A 14,419-nucleotide genomic window follows, 5' to 3' on the forward strand; every position below is an offset into this window, starting at 1 on the left:
CAACATATAATTGATGTATTTTCAATTTTTATTAAAATATAATATTTCATAATTCATTTTTAATTTTTACTATTTAATTAGTTTTCTCTTTATTCTTTTTTTAAGATTTTTTTAAAAAATCTTTTTTTTGACTCTCATATTTTATTCTCATTTTTCTATATTAATAAAATTTAAGACTCTTAGTTGTAAAAATAAATAAATATATAATTTAAATGATCATTCATTTTTTTTAATCAATTTTAGTTGATATAGTATTCACTTTTATATATAACTAAACTTATGGTTATTGTTTATTATCTAATTAAAAAAGAAGAACATAGACCATATTATAGGTAGAACTACATTTTAGGTCTATATAGTATAAATATATGATTATTTAGATTTATTTATTTTAAAATAAAAAACCCGGTTCGACCGGTTGAACCGGTCCGACCACTTAACCAGTAGCTTTACCGAATCGGTATCCGGTTCGGTTTTAAAAACATTGAGAAAAAGTATGTCGAATTCAACTTTTTTATTTCTTCACGAAACCAATCATACATCAGACTGTAGGGTCGCATAAAAGATTCGCTATCAGACCATAGTAGTCACATGCTCTAAGAATTCAACATCGGCTAGTAGATTCACTAGAACATCAGACCATAGTGTTGTTTGAACATCAATACTTCCTTCATCGATTCCCGGAAAAAGTACAAGTTTGCCATTGATATTATTGCCCGGTCCAGCTCGAACTGCAATCGGTTTACCCCAACCGAAATCGTTGATGTACACCTCGAACCGGGGAGAGCTTCCGACAAGTACAGAATCACCAACCATTCTACTCCCAACACCTGTTTTTAGGTTCTTTACATTTCTAACCCAATCCTCTGCAAACTTTTTACAGTTTTCACTCGTTTGCGAGTTCACTAATTTATTTATTTGCAAGGCACCCCAACCCAAGCCACGATCAAGCAGCTCTTCCACGGTGGCTATGGCTGGTTGAATATAGATCATATTACCAAAACAATCTTTCTCAAGCGGAGGGTCTACCCTCCTCCTCACGTCCACTACTACTTTGCAATGCGTCTCTCCTTCTCCGCTTAGACCACTGTATCTGATGATTGATCGCCACATATGAGCCGTAACCGCTTGAAGAGAAGAGATGGTTATGTCACTTGAGCCAACCTCGCTGTTGGCTTTAGATTTGAGATCTGAAATATTCTTCTTTGTGAAGTGAAAAACCCTATCTTTAGTAACTGGCACGGAAGAAAGCTCACGGCTTGGTGGTGCCCTCTCTGCCTCTGAAACAGGGATATGGATAGGGTAATCGATCCCCTCGAGGAACCATCTTTTGAGAACAAGAGGCTTATGTCCTGAGCTTGAACCACTCGAGCAAATCTTGGACCAAGTGTTGATGAAACCCCACATGGAAACACCGTCTGCCACCAAGTGGTTGTAACAGTATCCGACAAAGAAGCCGTCTTTCATCTCGGTGACTTGTATGACAAGCAAGGGCTCTGTAACTCCATCACAGTTCTTGAAATCGTCAGCGGGAAAGAACTGCTTCATGATATCAGGAACAGAACCATCAGGTTGAAGAAGGTCACTCACGGAGATAGTTTTAGCTTCGGCGTGGTGAAACCTAGCTCCAGAGCCATCGCAGTCTACGAAAAACGACACCGTGTTGTCCTCAAGATTCTCAACTTTTGCAAGACGACCCGCGAAAGGGAAATATATCTCCAAGGCTAGAGAGAGAGAAGCCTTTAGTCGAGAGATGAGGTGGAAGTCAGGATTGGGTTTGGGAAAGAGAAGACCTCTTTGAGGATAGTCGATATGAAGATTAGTGAGATCAAATGGAGTAAGATGGATCTTAGTTTGACCCGATGGGATGGTGTTTACGGGTCGAACAATGGTTGAGGAGATCAGGACTACTACTCCTGCCATTTTTTAGTATCTGGTGTGAAGCTGTGAAGGAAAAGTATAACTCGGTCTCTCTCTATATACTAGCACGCACCCAGGGGTGAAATATGTTCATATTTAACTTTCTTCTAGGTGAAAAGTGAAAACGTTTAAAAAAAAAAGTAAAACTCGGCCTATCTAAATAGCACGCACCCACACACCAATTGGCAACAAATCCTATCCTAAGATTGTAAGGATTTAAGTGATTTGGATTTCTTAATCATTGCACCTTCTTTTTCTATAACCATACTAGAAGTTGTAATGCTTAGTCATTGTCCATCAAAACTTGTCTATACGGTTTTGATATATAAATATTTTCCCATTAAAACTCGCCATTTAAATTCTAGCATCTAAATACTTTTTTTTGAAAGGTAGCATCTAGAAACTTGTCCATATAGATTTGTTTGTAAAATATATGTACAGCTAGATTCTATTCCCGCCCTTGAGGGGCAGGGCTCAATCTTTATCAGGACAGTTTTATGTGTACATAAATTATATATTCCTAATTTTTGAATGTATTTTATATGTTAAATAATACAAAAGATTATATTCTTAATTCTTCTTGGTTTGTATCTAAAATATATGGTGCTAGGAGTGAGTCCCCTTGTGACTGTGCAGGATTATATATATATTCCACAAATTTGGATATTAATGCTAATTTTATATTTAAATCTAAATTCTTAAATGACATACAAATTTTATATTCATATTATAAATTATCTAATTTTACTATATATAATGGAAATTGATATATTAATTTTTTTTTTATTTTTATAAGAGTATACTAGGTGATTTTTTCGTGCTCATGCACAAATAAATATTTATAAAATAAAGAATTATAATAATGAATTAGTATTTTATTTTTATAAATTTATATCGGTATAGTAAAAAATTACGAAAATAAGTAAATTATTTTATAAATATTGTTATGTTGTTATCTTAACATATAAATATGGGTATAAAAATCCGATTGATTTAGTTGTTTTCTAGGAATACTGATTTGTATTTATTCATCCTAACTAAACCATAATTTCTTGTTTGTATTGAATACAATTTTAAATGTATACATTTTCATTTGTTTGTGTGTTCTTCGGTAATTAGATTGGTTTGATTACTTATCTATATTAATAAAGTAGAAGGGAAAGACTCCTTAGAACGCCACTTCACCTCTCCTATCTCCTTTTTACGCCACGTGTCGAGTAGGTGGAGCTCTCCTTTTCCCTTTTGTTTCGAACTCTGGATTCTTCCCCTTTTTTGTTTCTTCTTTGTCAACTAAAATTGATTCATGAATTAAAATTAAATTACAATAATCTAAATCAAAATTAAAAGAAAAAACTAAAAAAAACCATAGATCTATTCTTCTCAGCCGCATGGTGTTGTCTTCTCCATCAAATCCGGTGAGGTGAGCAGTGGCAGCGTCGGAGAGCATGACCGGAGACGCAGAAGAGAGAAGCTCGGGATCTGCCAACACTGTTTTCCTTTCCTCTGTCTAAGCGGAGAGAAGTTCGGGGCACCGCCGTCAGCTTTTTCCTATGTCTCCTCCGGTGCTCCGCTTTGCCACTAACGCTCGTACATGTAGCTCCTATGCCTTCCACCTTGCCACCGGTGCTGCTCTGCCATCTCTGTTTGTCACTCGCCATCTCTGAATCTCTTGAAGAGAAAGGATCTGGAGAGACTGAATCTGTTTCTTTGCTAGGACATCTTAAAAAAAAAACAAATCTAACAGGAAATCAAAACCACACAACTCACGGAAGCTACTCAACAGAGAGAGAGAGAGAGAGAGAGAGAGAGAGAGAGAGAGAGAGAGAGAGAGAGAGAGAGAGAGAGAGAGAGAGAGAGAGAGAGAGAGAGAGAGAGAGAGAGAGAGAGAGAGAGAGAGAGAGAGAGAGAGAGAGAGAGAGAGAGAGATAGAGAGAGAGAGCAGGGGAAGCGTCAGCAGCGCACAGATGCTGATACCGTCGGGAAGGTTTGTTTGTGCGACGGTTAGGGTTCTTTGCGACTCTTGGTATGCTCGCTGTTGTGAATGACAAAGCTTCGGGGAGGATGAACCAAAGGATAAGACCAGAGTGGAGACATGACTCTCTAGCGAAGGAGAAGAGAAGACTGTGATTTTAGTATCGTAAAAGAGAGTTGATAAAAAAAAAAGTATCGTAAAGAGAAGATTGATCTTAGGCCACAAGATCAAAAACAATCAATGGCCAGAAATTCTAATCCTAATGTTGATAGATAGACCAATAAGGAGAAATGATGAGGATTGACTAAAATTGATTTGTAACCATTGGATTAAATGCAATCAATGGTTGAAAATTAATCAATCAAAAACTGTTTTTTATTTTATAGTTATTTTAGAAATTATAATTTTATGGACAATTATCCTAAATAGATCATTTTTAAGTTTTTGTCACAAAAGTAGATCACAAGGATAAAAATGACCAAAATGTTTTATTTAATAATAATTAAATATATATATATATATATATATATATATATATATATATATATAAAATTAATAGTTTTAGATTATATGTTTTTCAAATTTTCTTTTTGTAATTAACAAATATTTTTTGAAACTATTTTTAAAATTTTTAATTTTTGATTTTTCTTTTGTAAAAATTTAAACCTCAATCCGGCAGATATGTTGTCTGGCTCATCCATGGACTCTTCTCTTATCCTGTTCTACAGCCCCTCGCTCGCTACTTCTGAAACCAGAGAATCATCAGACCTCTCCTCATTACCTCTAAATTTGTGTTATGTCTCCACGTTCCTCTATGTAGGCTTCTGGTTTACAAATTAGGGATTGGTTTTCTCGGAGGAGCCTTGGCTAAGGGTTTGTCAAGCTGGCTTTGTGCCGTTCTTGGATCTATCATGTGGTTCTCCTCTTCATGTTTTGAGACAAGTGCTCCCTTCTATGGTGGAGATATTTAATGGTGTTGGAGAGTTCTTCTGATGTGCTCTTCTTTCTAGCACTATGGTTTGGTATTTCTCTTTTCAATGTGCCTTTTAGATTCTCGATGCCACCACGTTGTTTTGTTATAAAATATTTTCATGTGTTTCAGTCTATAGTGGTGGTCATATGAACTTATAATATTAATCGGTTTTACCAATCCAGAACTGAAGACATTTGTGCTCTCTGTCAGGTAATTTCCGTTGCATATATATTTCATTTTCTTCTCAGTCTTGAATCTTCCAAACATAATATTATTCAATCTATGTGCAGTCTCCAAAAATTTACGATAATCTATTTAATACCACACTTACCATCACGGCTGCATCAAGGTTAGAGCTTTAGTAATTACCTTTGCAGGACAAGAGAGTTGAGGCATACTTGATTCATATGGTTTCATGATTCATAAGAGGATGTGTTTGCATGTGCAGCACAATAATCTCAAACCACATAGATTTATGATTCAATATTGTTTATTCTCTGTTTCTCCACATGTTAATCTGCCAAGTGATTTTTAATCTTCTCATTTTAGTGTCTTTTCATGTTATGTACGACTTCATCTCTTAGGATTTGCTTCTCAATCCAAGTATCATGTTATGTGCCTTTTGTATTCCAGTCTCAGGGTTAAGCTATTCCAAAGTTATGATACTCTTCTCTACTATTGCTAACCATAGTTTAAGATGGTTTGCAAGTTATTGTAAATTTGTTAATTACTTAACAGATAACCCTCTACGTACAATACATACTTTTCACAAAGAAAAACAAAAAGATGAAAATTCATTATAATATTATTTAATTTTTTTATCAAACTCAAGACAACTAAAATATATATGAATTTAAGCTGACATAACTTTCCCTTTTAATCACTAAATTCAAGTTTTGAAAAATGAATAAAAGATAACGAAATTTCAATAAATGATTGATATATAATCAAAATAAAAATTAAAAAATAGTTTTAGAGACAAAAAAAATATAATAATAAAATTATCGAAATTTCATAATAAATCCAAAACATACATAATATGACACTGAATACATAAATTTTAAGAAAAGATTAGATAAATTCATAACAACAAAGAATAGATGAATTAATTTACCATAATGTTTTTTTTTGTGTTGCATGAAACCAAAGTGAACAAAAATTAAAATTAAAATAGTTTAACTCATCGATTTTTCTTTTTCTTAGGTATAAAATAAGGCAAAGAAAAACTAATAAGAAATTATTGAAAACCATCACCAAAAATAATACATAACTAAAACAAAGCTTTCCAAAATGTCAGAAACAAGCAATAAAAATATAAAAATATATTTGCGTGAATAGTGAGAAACTCTAGAAATAGAAAAATATAATAGTGTAAAGTGCTAATCTAAAGTTATTTTTTCCATTTAACTATCTAAAACATACTGCCATTTATTTATTTAAAAATATAAATATATAACTTAAGTTATGTTTTCCTTAATCAAATAAACATGATGCTAATGCATGACAATAAATAAAAAGAGTTCATATAAGAGTAATTGATTGATAATTTTTTTTTTAAAAATCCATATTAAACATTTGTGAAATGTAAAACTTAAATAATTGATTAATTTCCGTCGAAAGAGTGGACATATCCCTAGATACAATAATAGCATTCATCATGTTTGATCATCCTAAACAAATTCAGTGTAAAATTCACATAATGTTCGTATATTTCATTTGAAACGTTTTAGTTTCATGTAATTTCAAAATAAAATTTAAAATGCAGTAAATATTATGTGTTATCCAAATGATACTTAATAGTATATTTATGTTCTCTAAATTAAATATATCTTCACTACTCAAACCACAACTAGCTCATCATCAACATGGATGACAAAATGTTGGCTGCTAATTTCATGAAGTATTAAAACACAAAATACTAATCTCCATAATAAACAATTGTACAACATAAACAAAATATTTATAAAAACAATAAGCAACCACCCCGTGCGTAGCGCGGACACACCACTAGTAAGTAATAATCATTAGCAAACATAATTAATGATCATTTAAATCTCATGAATGAATATTAAGTATTTATAAATAAAATGTTTTTTCAAAGAGAACTTATATATATATATATATATATATATATATATATACAGTAAAACCTCTATAAATTAATAATGTTGGGACTTTGAAATTTTATTAATTTATAGAAATATTAATTTACAAGAATTTCCTTATTTAGATTTCTTGTTTTAAAATATATTTTTTATAAGATAAAAAATATTAAATTTTAGTGTATAGACATTAACTGTTATTTTTTGAAATTTGACATTTATCTTAATTTTATTATATTATTTAATTTGTGTATATAATATATATTGCATAGAACCTAAAATGTGATTTTAGATATAATATTACTAAATTTCATCAAAATATATTAAGTGTTAAGAAAATATAAAGATAATTCCTTTGTGAATAGAAAACAAATAATATAATAATAAGTTTTTACTTATATAAAATATGTATACATATAAATTATTAATTTATAATTTCAATGGGACTTTATATTTACATAGAATTTTCTAAAACATTATTATCTTATTATTTTATCGATTCGTGTCAAATTTTGAACGGGCCAAATTGGGACCGGTGAAATTTATTAATTTATAGAGATTATTAATTTATAGACTATTAATTTATAGAGATTCTACAGTATATATATCTAAGAAAATTTTGGTGAAATTTTTTCCTTTCAAAAAAGAAACTTGGGCAAAATTTACATCTTTTAACCACATTACTAGATCTCGATCCGCGCAACCGCGCGGGTGTTTGTTTCTATTTTTTTTTATATAAACATTTTGTTTACAATTCTAAATTGAAATATATTATAATATATATAAAGTGTGTTTATCACTTTTTAAAATATAATAATTTTACCATATATGTTTTTTATTGAATAAATTGTTTCAAACTGTCACATACGTCAGGTTTTTTTATTATGTTTTTTGGATTGTTATTTCATTATTTAACTTGTAACTATATATAAAGATTGGTAAATATTTTTTTATTGTTACCTCGAAAAATATTGTAATATTTCGAAGTATGATTCTTAGCGTCTTTATTTATAGATGGTTAAATAGTTAGGGTATTGTAGAGAGTATATTCTTTGAAACCTATAATTAATAGACATTAAATAGTACGATATTATGTATTAGTTGTTATGGAAAATATAGTAGATTTGTTGAGTAGTTAACGGCAACAGCAATTAGTGAAATCTAACACATATGTTTGATGTATATCGTTAGAATATTAGAAGTTGCAAGTCTCAAGCAAGAAATCTAGAAAAATCGTATCTATTGAGATATTTTGCTCCTATATACTTGCTTTTCAAGTTAAAAGATATTACAACTAATTTGATTTTATGATTATACTTGCTTTTTGAGAAAAAAATATTTTTGACTTTGATCACAAATTTTGTAGCTGTTTCAAAACTACTGATTGGTATAGGTTTATTTAGAAGAAAAAAAAACGAATTTTATCACAAAACTTATAGATGGTTTTAAATCTAGTATGGGTAAGGATTAAGATATGTACAATGTTGGTTTAACTGGTTGACCGACAGTATAGTCACATCAAAACCAAAAGAAAAAATATATAATTTGAATCAAACTTACGATTGATATGGATTTATAATGAAGAAAATATTAATTTTGAATTAGATCACACAACTTGTAAGTGATTTGAATTAGAATGGGTAAGGATTAAGATATGTTTAATGTTGGTATAACTGGTTAACCGGCAGTATAGACACACCAAAACCAAAATATGAAAATAATTCTAATCAAACCATATTGTAAACATCACGTGCTTAACCAAAATATAAAAGATAATTTAATTCAAAAATAAATTATGGTGGTTATGTAAACCGTAATTAAAAAGGTACGGTTTTAGTATTGCGTGGATTAGTTAGCCATATTAATAATGGTAAGAATAATTAGTTAGAGATTAAATGTTATATGACATTCTAGGAATAGGTCTGTTAGATCCATTTTTAAAAAAATCACACATGAGTCAAGGTTGTGACTTCTATTTTAATATATAAGATACATACTCTATATTTAAAAAAATAGATATTTTTTATCTATATGGTTTGTGATACATATAAAATAGAAATTAAAATTAGAATATAATGAAAAGGAAAATTAAATAAAAATCTTAATAATGGCATATATGTGTAACATTTTTAATTTATTAATGTTATGTTTGTAATTACTAATGAATAAATCATGTTGTATATATAATCAGCAATCTATTAGATATTTTAGTTACAGTTGGCAATCTTTTACTAACCAATCTCTTAAAACACAATGAAATTATAATTCTACAGTTAAACTATATTAGATATAATAATATTGTATTATTAAGAAATTCTTGTGAGATTTCTGGGTGATGGTGTTGCTCTAATATGCTGAATAGAGATGAAAAGACGTCGTATTGAATGTATTTTCGAGTTTAAATATAATTTAAAGCTAATTAACATCCTGATGGGAATATTTTTCAGTAAAAATAATGGTAAATCTCCAAACAATAATAATTTTGGAGAAAAAAATAATTATTTTGAGACACTGAAATCTAATATCAACGTGAGTTTCCAAAAATATAAAACCCGTCTTAATTACCTCAGTGGTAGAGCGAATTTCTACGTACGCACATAAATATCAAACCACCTATACAAGTCATTCACTTTGGCGCTGAATAAAACCAAAATTTCACCTTCCACTTCAGTCTACAACGACGGAACATTCTTCTTACAGAAGTAATCACACATGTCCTTAATTGGTACACGTTACACCGTAGACGATGTATTCAAATCATATCAAAGAATATATACACAATTTTAACGTACACGTACACCATTAATGATCAAAAACACTACGAGTACTGGAATTTATCGTTTTCTTCAGTCATCACAACGCTCTCCTTTATATCTTGAATCATCTTTATCACTTCTCTCATCGTCGGCCTTTTATCAGGCGACTTCACACGGCAAAGACAAGCTGTTTGAGTCATCATCTCAAGCCCATTCTCTTCCTTGGACTTCTTATCTTCTTGCCTCATTGCTCTTACCCAATCCAACATATCATTCTCCGCCATAAACGGTTGCCTTGAAGCCGGTTTACCCGTCAACAGCTCCAAGAGGAAGACTCCGAACGAGTAAACATCGCATTTGGACGTAGGAGTGTTTGCCGATTTCCTGATCTCAGGTGCTTTGTAGGAAGCGATGTCAGGGTCACTTGGAGGGACAGATGAGTCTATTAAGACACTTAGACAGTAATCCGTGAGACAAGCTTCGAAGTCGTGACCGAGGAGGATGTTTGTGGACTTGAGGTTTCCATGGAATTTTGCAGATGCCTGGTGAATGTAATGTAGTGCTTGAGCTACATCTTCTGCTATCTTTAAACATGATGTCCAATGTAATGGCTTTGTCTTTGATGTTCTTGAACCTAGATTTACAAGAAAAGATTTACAAGGAAAATACAAAATTAATAAGACTTTTGTTATATAGTACATATATGGTTATTCACTACAACATGCTTCCAATCATAGACGAGTGATATGAGCCAGCACACGACACTCTGAACACAACTCCTAGATATACACACAAATTCCCTGACAAACTGACTGTAATCTCACGTGAAAACAGCACAGAGATTCTGTCTTCTACCTACAGTTAAAATTCAATTTTGAAAAGAGAATAAAAAGACAAATTTTTTATTTTAGTAATAATAAAATTGTTTCAAATTTTTTTCTACAAATTTTTTTAATAATTAATTTAAAATATTTGTAATTTTCTTTTTGTTCAAAGAGATATTTGTAAGTATCAATATAATGCCCTAAACTCCGCCATTGTCTCTATGTTGTCAAGGCTAGATTTATTTCAATTGACAGAGCATCCACAATTTTGACTATCAACTGTGACCAACATAAATATATTGCTTAAAATGGTAACTAAACTCGGTTGTGACTCAGTAAGTAGAGAGCTTAAACCCTAACAAAAACATAAAAGTAGATGAAACGGTTACCGTGAATAAGATTGAAGAGACTTCCGTTAGGTTGGTAATCGTAGATGACAAGTCTCTCTCCGTTTGACTGAAAATAAGCTTTTGTCGGCACGAGGTTCGGGTGCCTTAGCTTACCCACTTTCTCCATGTGATTCTCAAACTCCAGATCCGAAGTAACCGCTGTTTTGGACGGTGCAAATCTCTTCACCGTCACGATCATCTGGTTCACCATCACCGCCTTATACGTCGTCCCCACAGATCCTCTTCCCAGAAGCTCCGCCGAAGCTCGCATCAGCTGGTCTAACGTGTACATGCCTTCTCCTCCTTCATCAACGTCGCCGCAGAAAATCAGATCTCCGCTTCTTGGGACTCTCTTTTGCGGCGGAGCTTGGATTTGAATCTTGACTTCCTCTTCACGCTTCAGCGGTTTGATACTTGAGGCTGGAACGGCTCGTGCGGTGAGAGATTCGGTTGGTGGTTGCGTAGTATCTCCTTTTTGACTCGGTTGAAACATCGTCGCGTCGTTGTCTTCATCATCTCTCCGGTTCTTGATAAGGAGCGAGTACACGACGAGGCAGAGACCGAGGACTACTAGCGACGCGAGGCCAATGGTGAAACCGAGCACTAGCCATCCACTTTTGCTCTTTTTACTCGCTGATGAACCGGGAATAGTCGGCAACGTTGCTTCACCGTTCTGAGCGGTTTGAGGCGGTTGCGACGCAGAAGATGATGGTGATGACGTGGCGTTCGGTTTCGACGAGTGGAAGAAAGGCGGAGAACGCGAGCCGCAGGATCTGTTGATGATCTCACCGCAGAGTCCAGCGTTGGGCCAGAACGAGGATACGTTGAAACGTAACAGAGTCGCCGTCACCGGAATCTTTCCGGTGAGTTTATTTCCGGAGACGTTAAACGACGTCATGTAGGACTGATTCAGCGGCGGGAGTTCGCCGTTGAATCTGTTAAACTCAAGATTCAAAGAACTGAGTCGCGTCAGGGCATTGATATCAGACGGAATCTCGCCGGAGAAGTTGTTATACGAGAGATCGAGCACGATCAAACGACGGAGGGAGAGAAGCGACAGAGGGAGAGCGCCGGAGAAACCGTTTCTGCTTAGGGTTAGGGTTCTGAGGTTGACGAGTGGTGATAGATCAGGTATCGAACCAGAGAGCGAGTTATCTTCAAGGCTAAGAACACGGAGCTGGTCAAGGCGAGTGAGAGTCTCCGGTGAGAACTTTCCACGGAGTCCGACGCCGTTTAGAACGAGTCTAACGACGCGATCTTGAGAGCACTCGACGCCGCGCCATTGACAGTAGTCGTAAGGCTCGGTGAGGGAGTATAAAAGCTTGTCGTCGAGATCGGCGGTAGATTTGAAGGAGAGTAGAGCGACGGCGTCGGATGGTAAGAAGGAGTTGAAGTAGTCCGTCGCCGGGAGAGGGTATGCGGCGGAGAAACGGAGGAGGAGGAAGAGGAGAGAGTAGAGGAAGAATAGTGTCATGTTGTGTGTGTTTGTGTTACGGAGCAGAGCATCTGTCAGTTAATATTCTGAAATGGTTTTTGAAATATGTAAATCTTGTGGCACGCGTGTGTATTATATATACATCATTGCTTTTTGTTTTTTTTTTTGCTTAATCTTTGCTGTGTTTGTAAAACCATGCAACTTTTTTCTTTTATCTTCCGTAAAGCATTCGTTGATAATTTATACTATATTAGTAGACGAAAACAACTATATTCATGTATCAACATGAAAACGAGATGATATTGAAAATCATAACTTGTTTTGCAAACTACACCTAACAAAATGGATCTTCATTGTACATTATTGTATTGGTACAAAGAAAAGGACATGGTACGTTCACCATTCGTTGATTCGTTCTTACTCGACGCATTACTATACCTTTTTAAATATATCCTAATCCTCCTACAAAATAATTAGGAATTTTGAATTGTAGGGGTCGCGCACTGGGGTTGACAACACACACGAGTGTGAAGCACGTGGGTTAGATTTTCTCTGAGCCTAACAAGGTAAACGGGCTTATTGTTATTCGGTGAGATAGGCTGAGGCTTTACGGCTTGGGTTGGATTACCCAATTCTCCTATCATATCTGATCTGAATCATCCCATCAAAATAATACTGACACTACATTGTCTTCGTCCTCACAGACGAACGATGATGTGTTATCGACAGATGATGTAATAACCCTCACGAGCATATATAATTTTGGTCAAGAAAATTCTTTAAGATCAGTTTGAAGATTGATCGATCAGAATTTAAATAAAAATCGGCACGGTGAATTAATCTCGACGGGGCTGTCTTTTGGTCGAAAAACCATCTCTTGATGGTTCTGGTCGAGTGTTAATTATTATCGTTGATTTTTATTCATGCTGGGTGAGTTTATTAAGAGCAGGACGAGATTCGAATGATGAAAAATATTTAGTCGAAACAGTCCGAAAAATATCGACAAAACTCTTAAAATTATTTCTGAACAGTCACATGCTTTGCACCTTCTAGCCTACTTGCTTCCTCAGTAATTAGGTCACATGACCTACACCTACTTGCTTGCCTGCTTGCTCATTAGAAGTCACATGCTGGTCACAAGCTACTTGCTTCAGCTGCTTGTAGCTTTCTTCATGGGAAGGAAAAGTTCAGCTGCTTGTGCTGCTTGATGTGCTGAAGCATGTCACCAGCTGTCTAACCTCATCTTTGTCTTTTGTGGGAGCAAACCCTCATCTGAAGCAACTCTTTATGATATAAAATACCCTCTTCTCTCCTCTGGACGTTCATAACCTGCAAGAAAAACCAGAGAAAAATTCAGAGAGAAAGAGAGAAAGAAGAGAGAAAAATCTGTGAGAAAAGATTCATGAAAAATTCAGAAAAATATTCAGAGAAGAGGAGTGAGCATGGACAACTCTTTCTCACCATCCTGTGACTTTAATCAGTGAGTTTTGGAGTGTTTAAGAGCTGAATATTTGGTGTCCTGAAGTTGAGAATCACCTATGTTCTTCAGCCTTTGATTTTGATCGGTAAGATGGTTGTGGATCAGTTTCTGTGAGAAGTTTTGTTGGTTTGCCTACACTGGAGATAAATTCTGAATAAATCCAACCATGGATTCTTGTGGTGTTGATCAGGTTAATTCGTGGTTAGCTTGAAGAGAGACAACCAGTCAAGTTTAATTAGTTGAGTAAAACCGGTAAGCTTCAGCTTCTTGATTCAGCCATGTTTTGATGAGAACCAATTGCTGTATGTTGGTTAACCTGTCAGGATCAGTTGTCTAAGGTCTTGTTCTCTTCAGTCTTGGTTGGTTTATGATTTAATCAGTCTCATAGAACCAGTAGACGAACTGATAAGAATTATGGAAATTAAACTGAACTGATTTGATCTTGTTTAGAACTGAATTGAGCTGAGTATGTTCTGATCTGATCTGAGCGGAGCTGTCTATGGTCTGAAATTGTCTTGAACTGATGTCGTCTGAGTATAACCGAGTTAAGCTGTTGGGAACTGATTAG

The 14,419-nt window shown here is 34.0% G+C and overlaps 2 protein-coding genes and 1 long non-coding RNA gene across 3 annotated transcripts; 1 reads left to right on the forward strand and 2 right to left on the reverse strand.

Moving 5' to 3' along the window:
- Positions 1–497: 497 nt before the first annotated feature.
- BNAA01G21180D (uncharacterized acetyltransferase At3g50280) lies at positions 498–1,971 on the reverse strand. Its single transcript, XM_013787232.3, has one exon. The coding sequence runs from the start codon at positions 1,921–1,923 to the stop codon at positions 574–576; it is 1,350 nt and encodes a 449-aa protein (XP_013642686.1). The 5' UTR covers positions 1,924–1,971; the 3' UTR covers positions 498–573.
- Positions 1,972–4,504: 2,533 nt separating this feature from the next.
- On the forward strand, positions 4,505–5,532 carry LOC125607020. The gene is made up of 2 exons (XR_007338267.1): positions 4,505–5,075; positions 5,156–5,532. It is a non-coding gene; the product is annotated as an uncharacterized LOC125607020 (long non-coding RNA).
- A 4,077-nt stretch (positions 5,533–9,609) lies between these two features.
- LOC106347645 (probable inactive receptor kinase At5g67200) lies at positions 9,610–12,671 on the reverse strand. Its single transcript, XM_013787233.3, has 2 exons — positions 10,937–12,671; positions 9,610–10,357 (listed from the first exon to the last, which is right to left on the reverse strand). The coding sequence occupies exons 1-2, from the start codon at positions 12,408–12,410 to the stop codon at positions 9,786–9,788; spliced, it is 2,046 nt and encodes a 681-aa protein (XP_013642687.1). The 5' UTR covers positions 12,411–12,671; the 3' UTR covers positions 9,610–9,785.
- Positions 12,672–14,419: the final 1,748 nt, after the last annotated feature.

Source organism: Brassica napus, chromosome A1 (assembly GCF_020379485.1).
Source record: "Brassica napus cultivar Da-Ae chromosome A1, Da-Ae, whole genome shotgun sequence".
NCBI lineage: Eukaryota > Viridiplantae > Streptophyta > Magnoliopsida > Brassicales > Brassicaceae > Brassica > Brassica napus.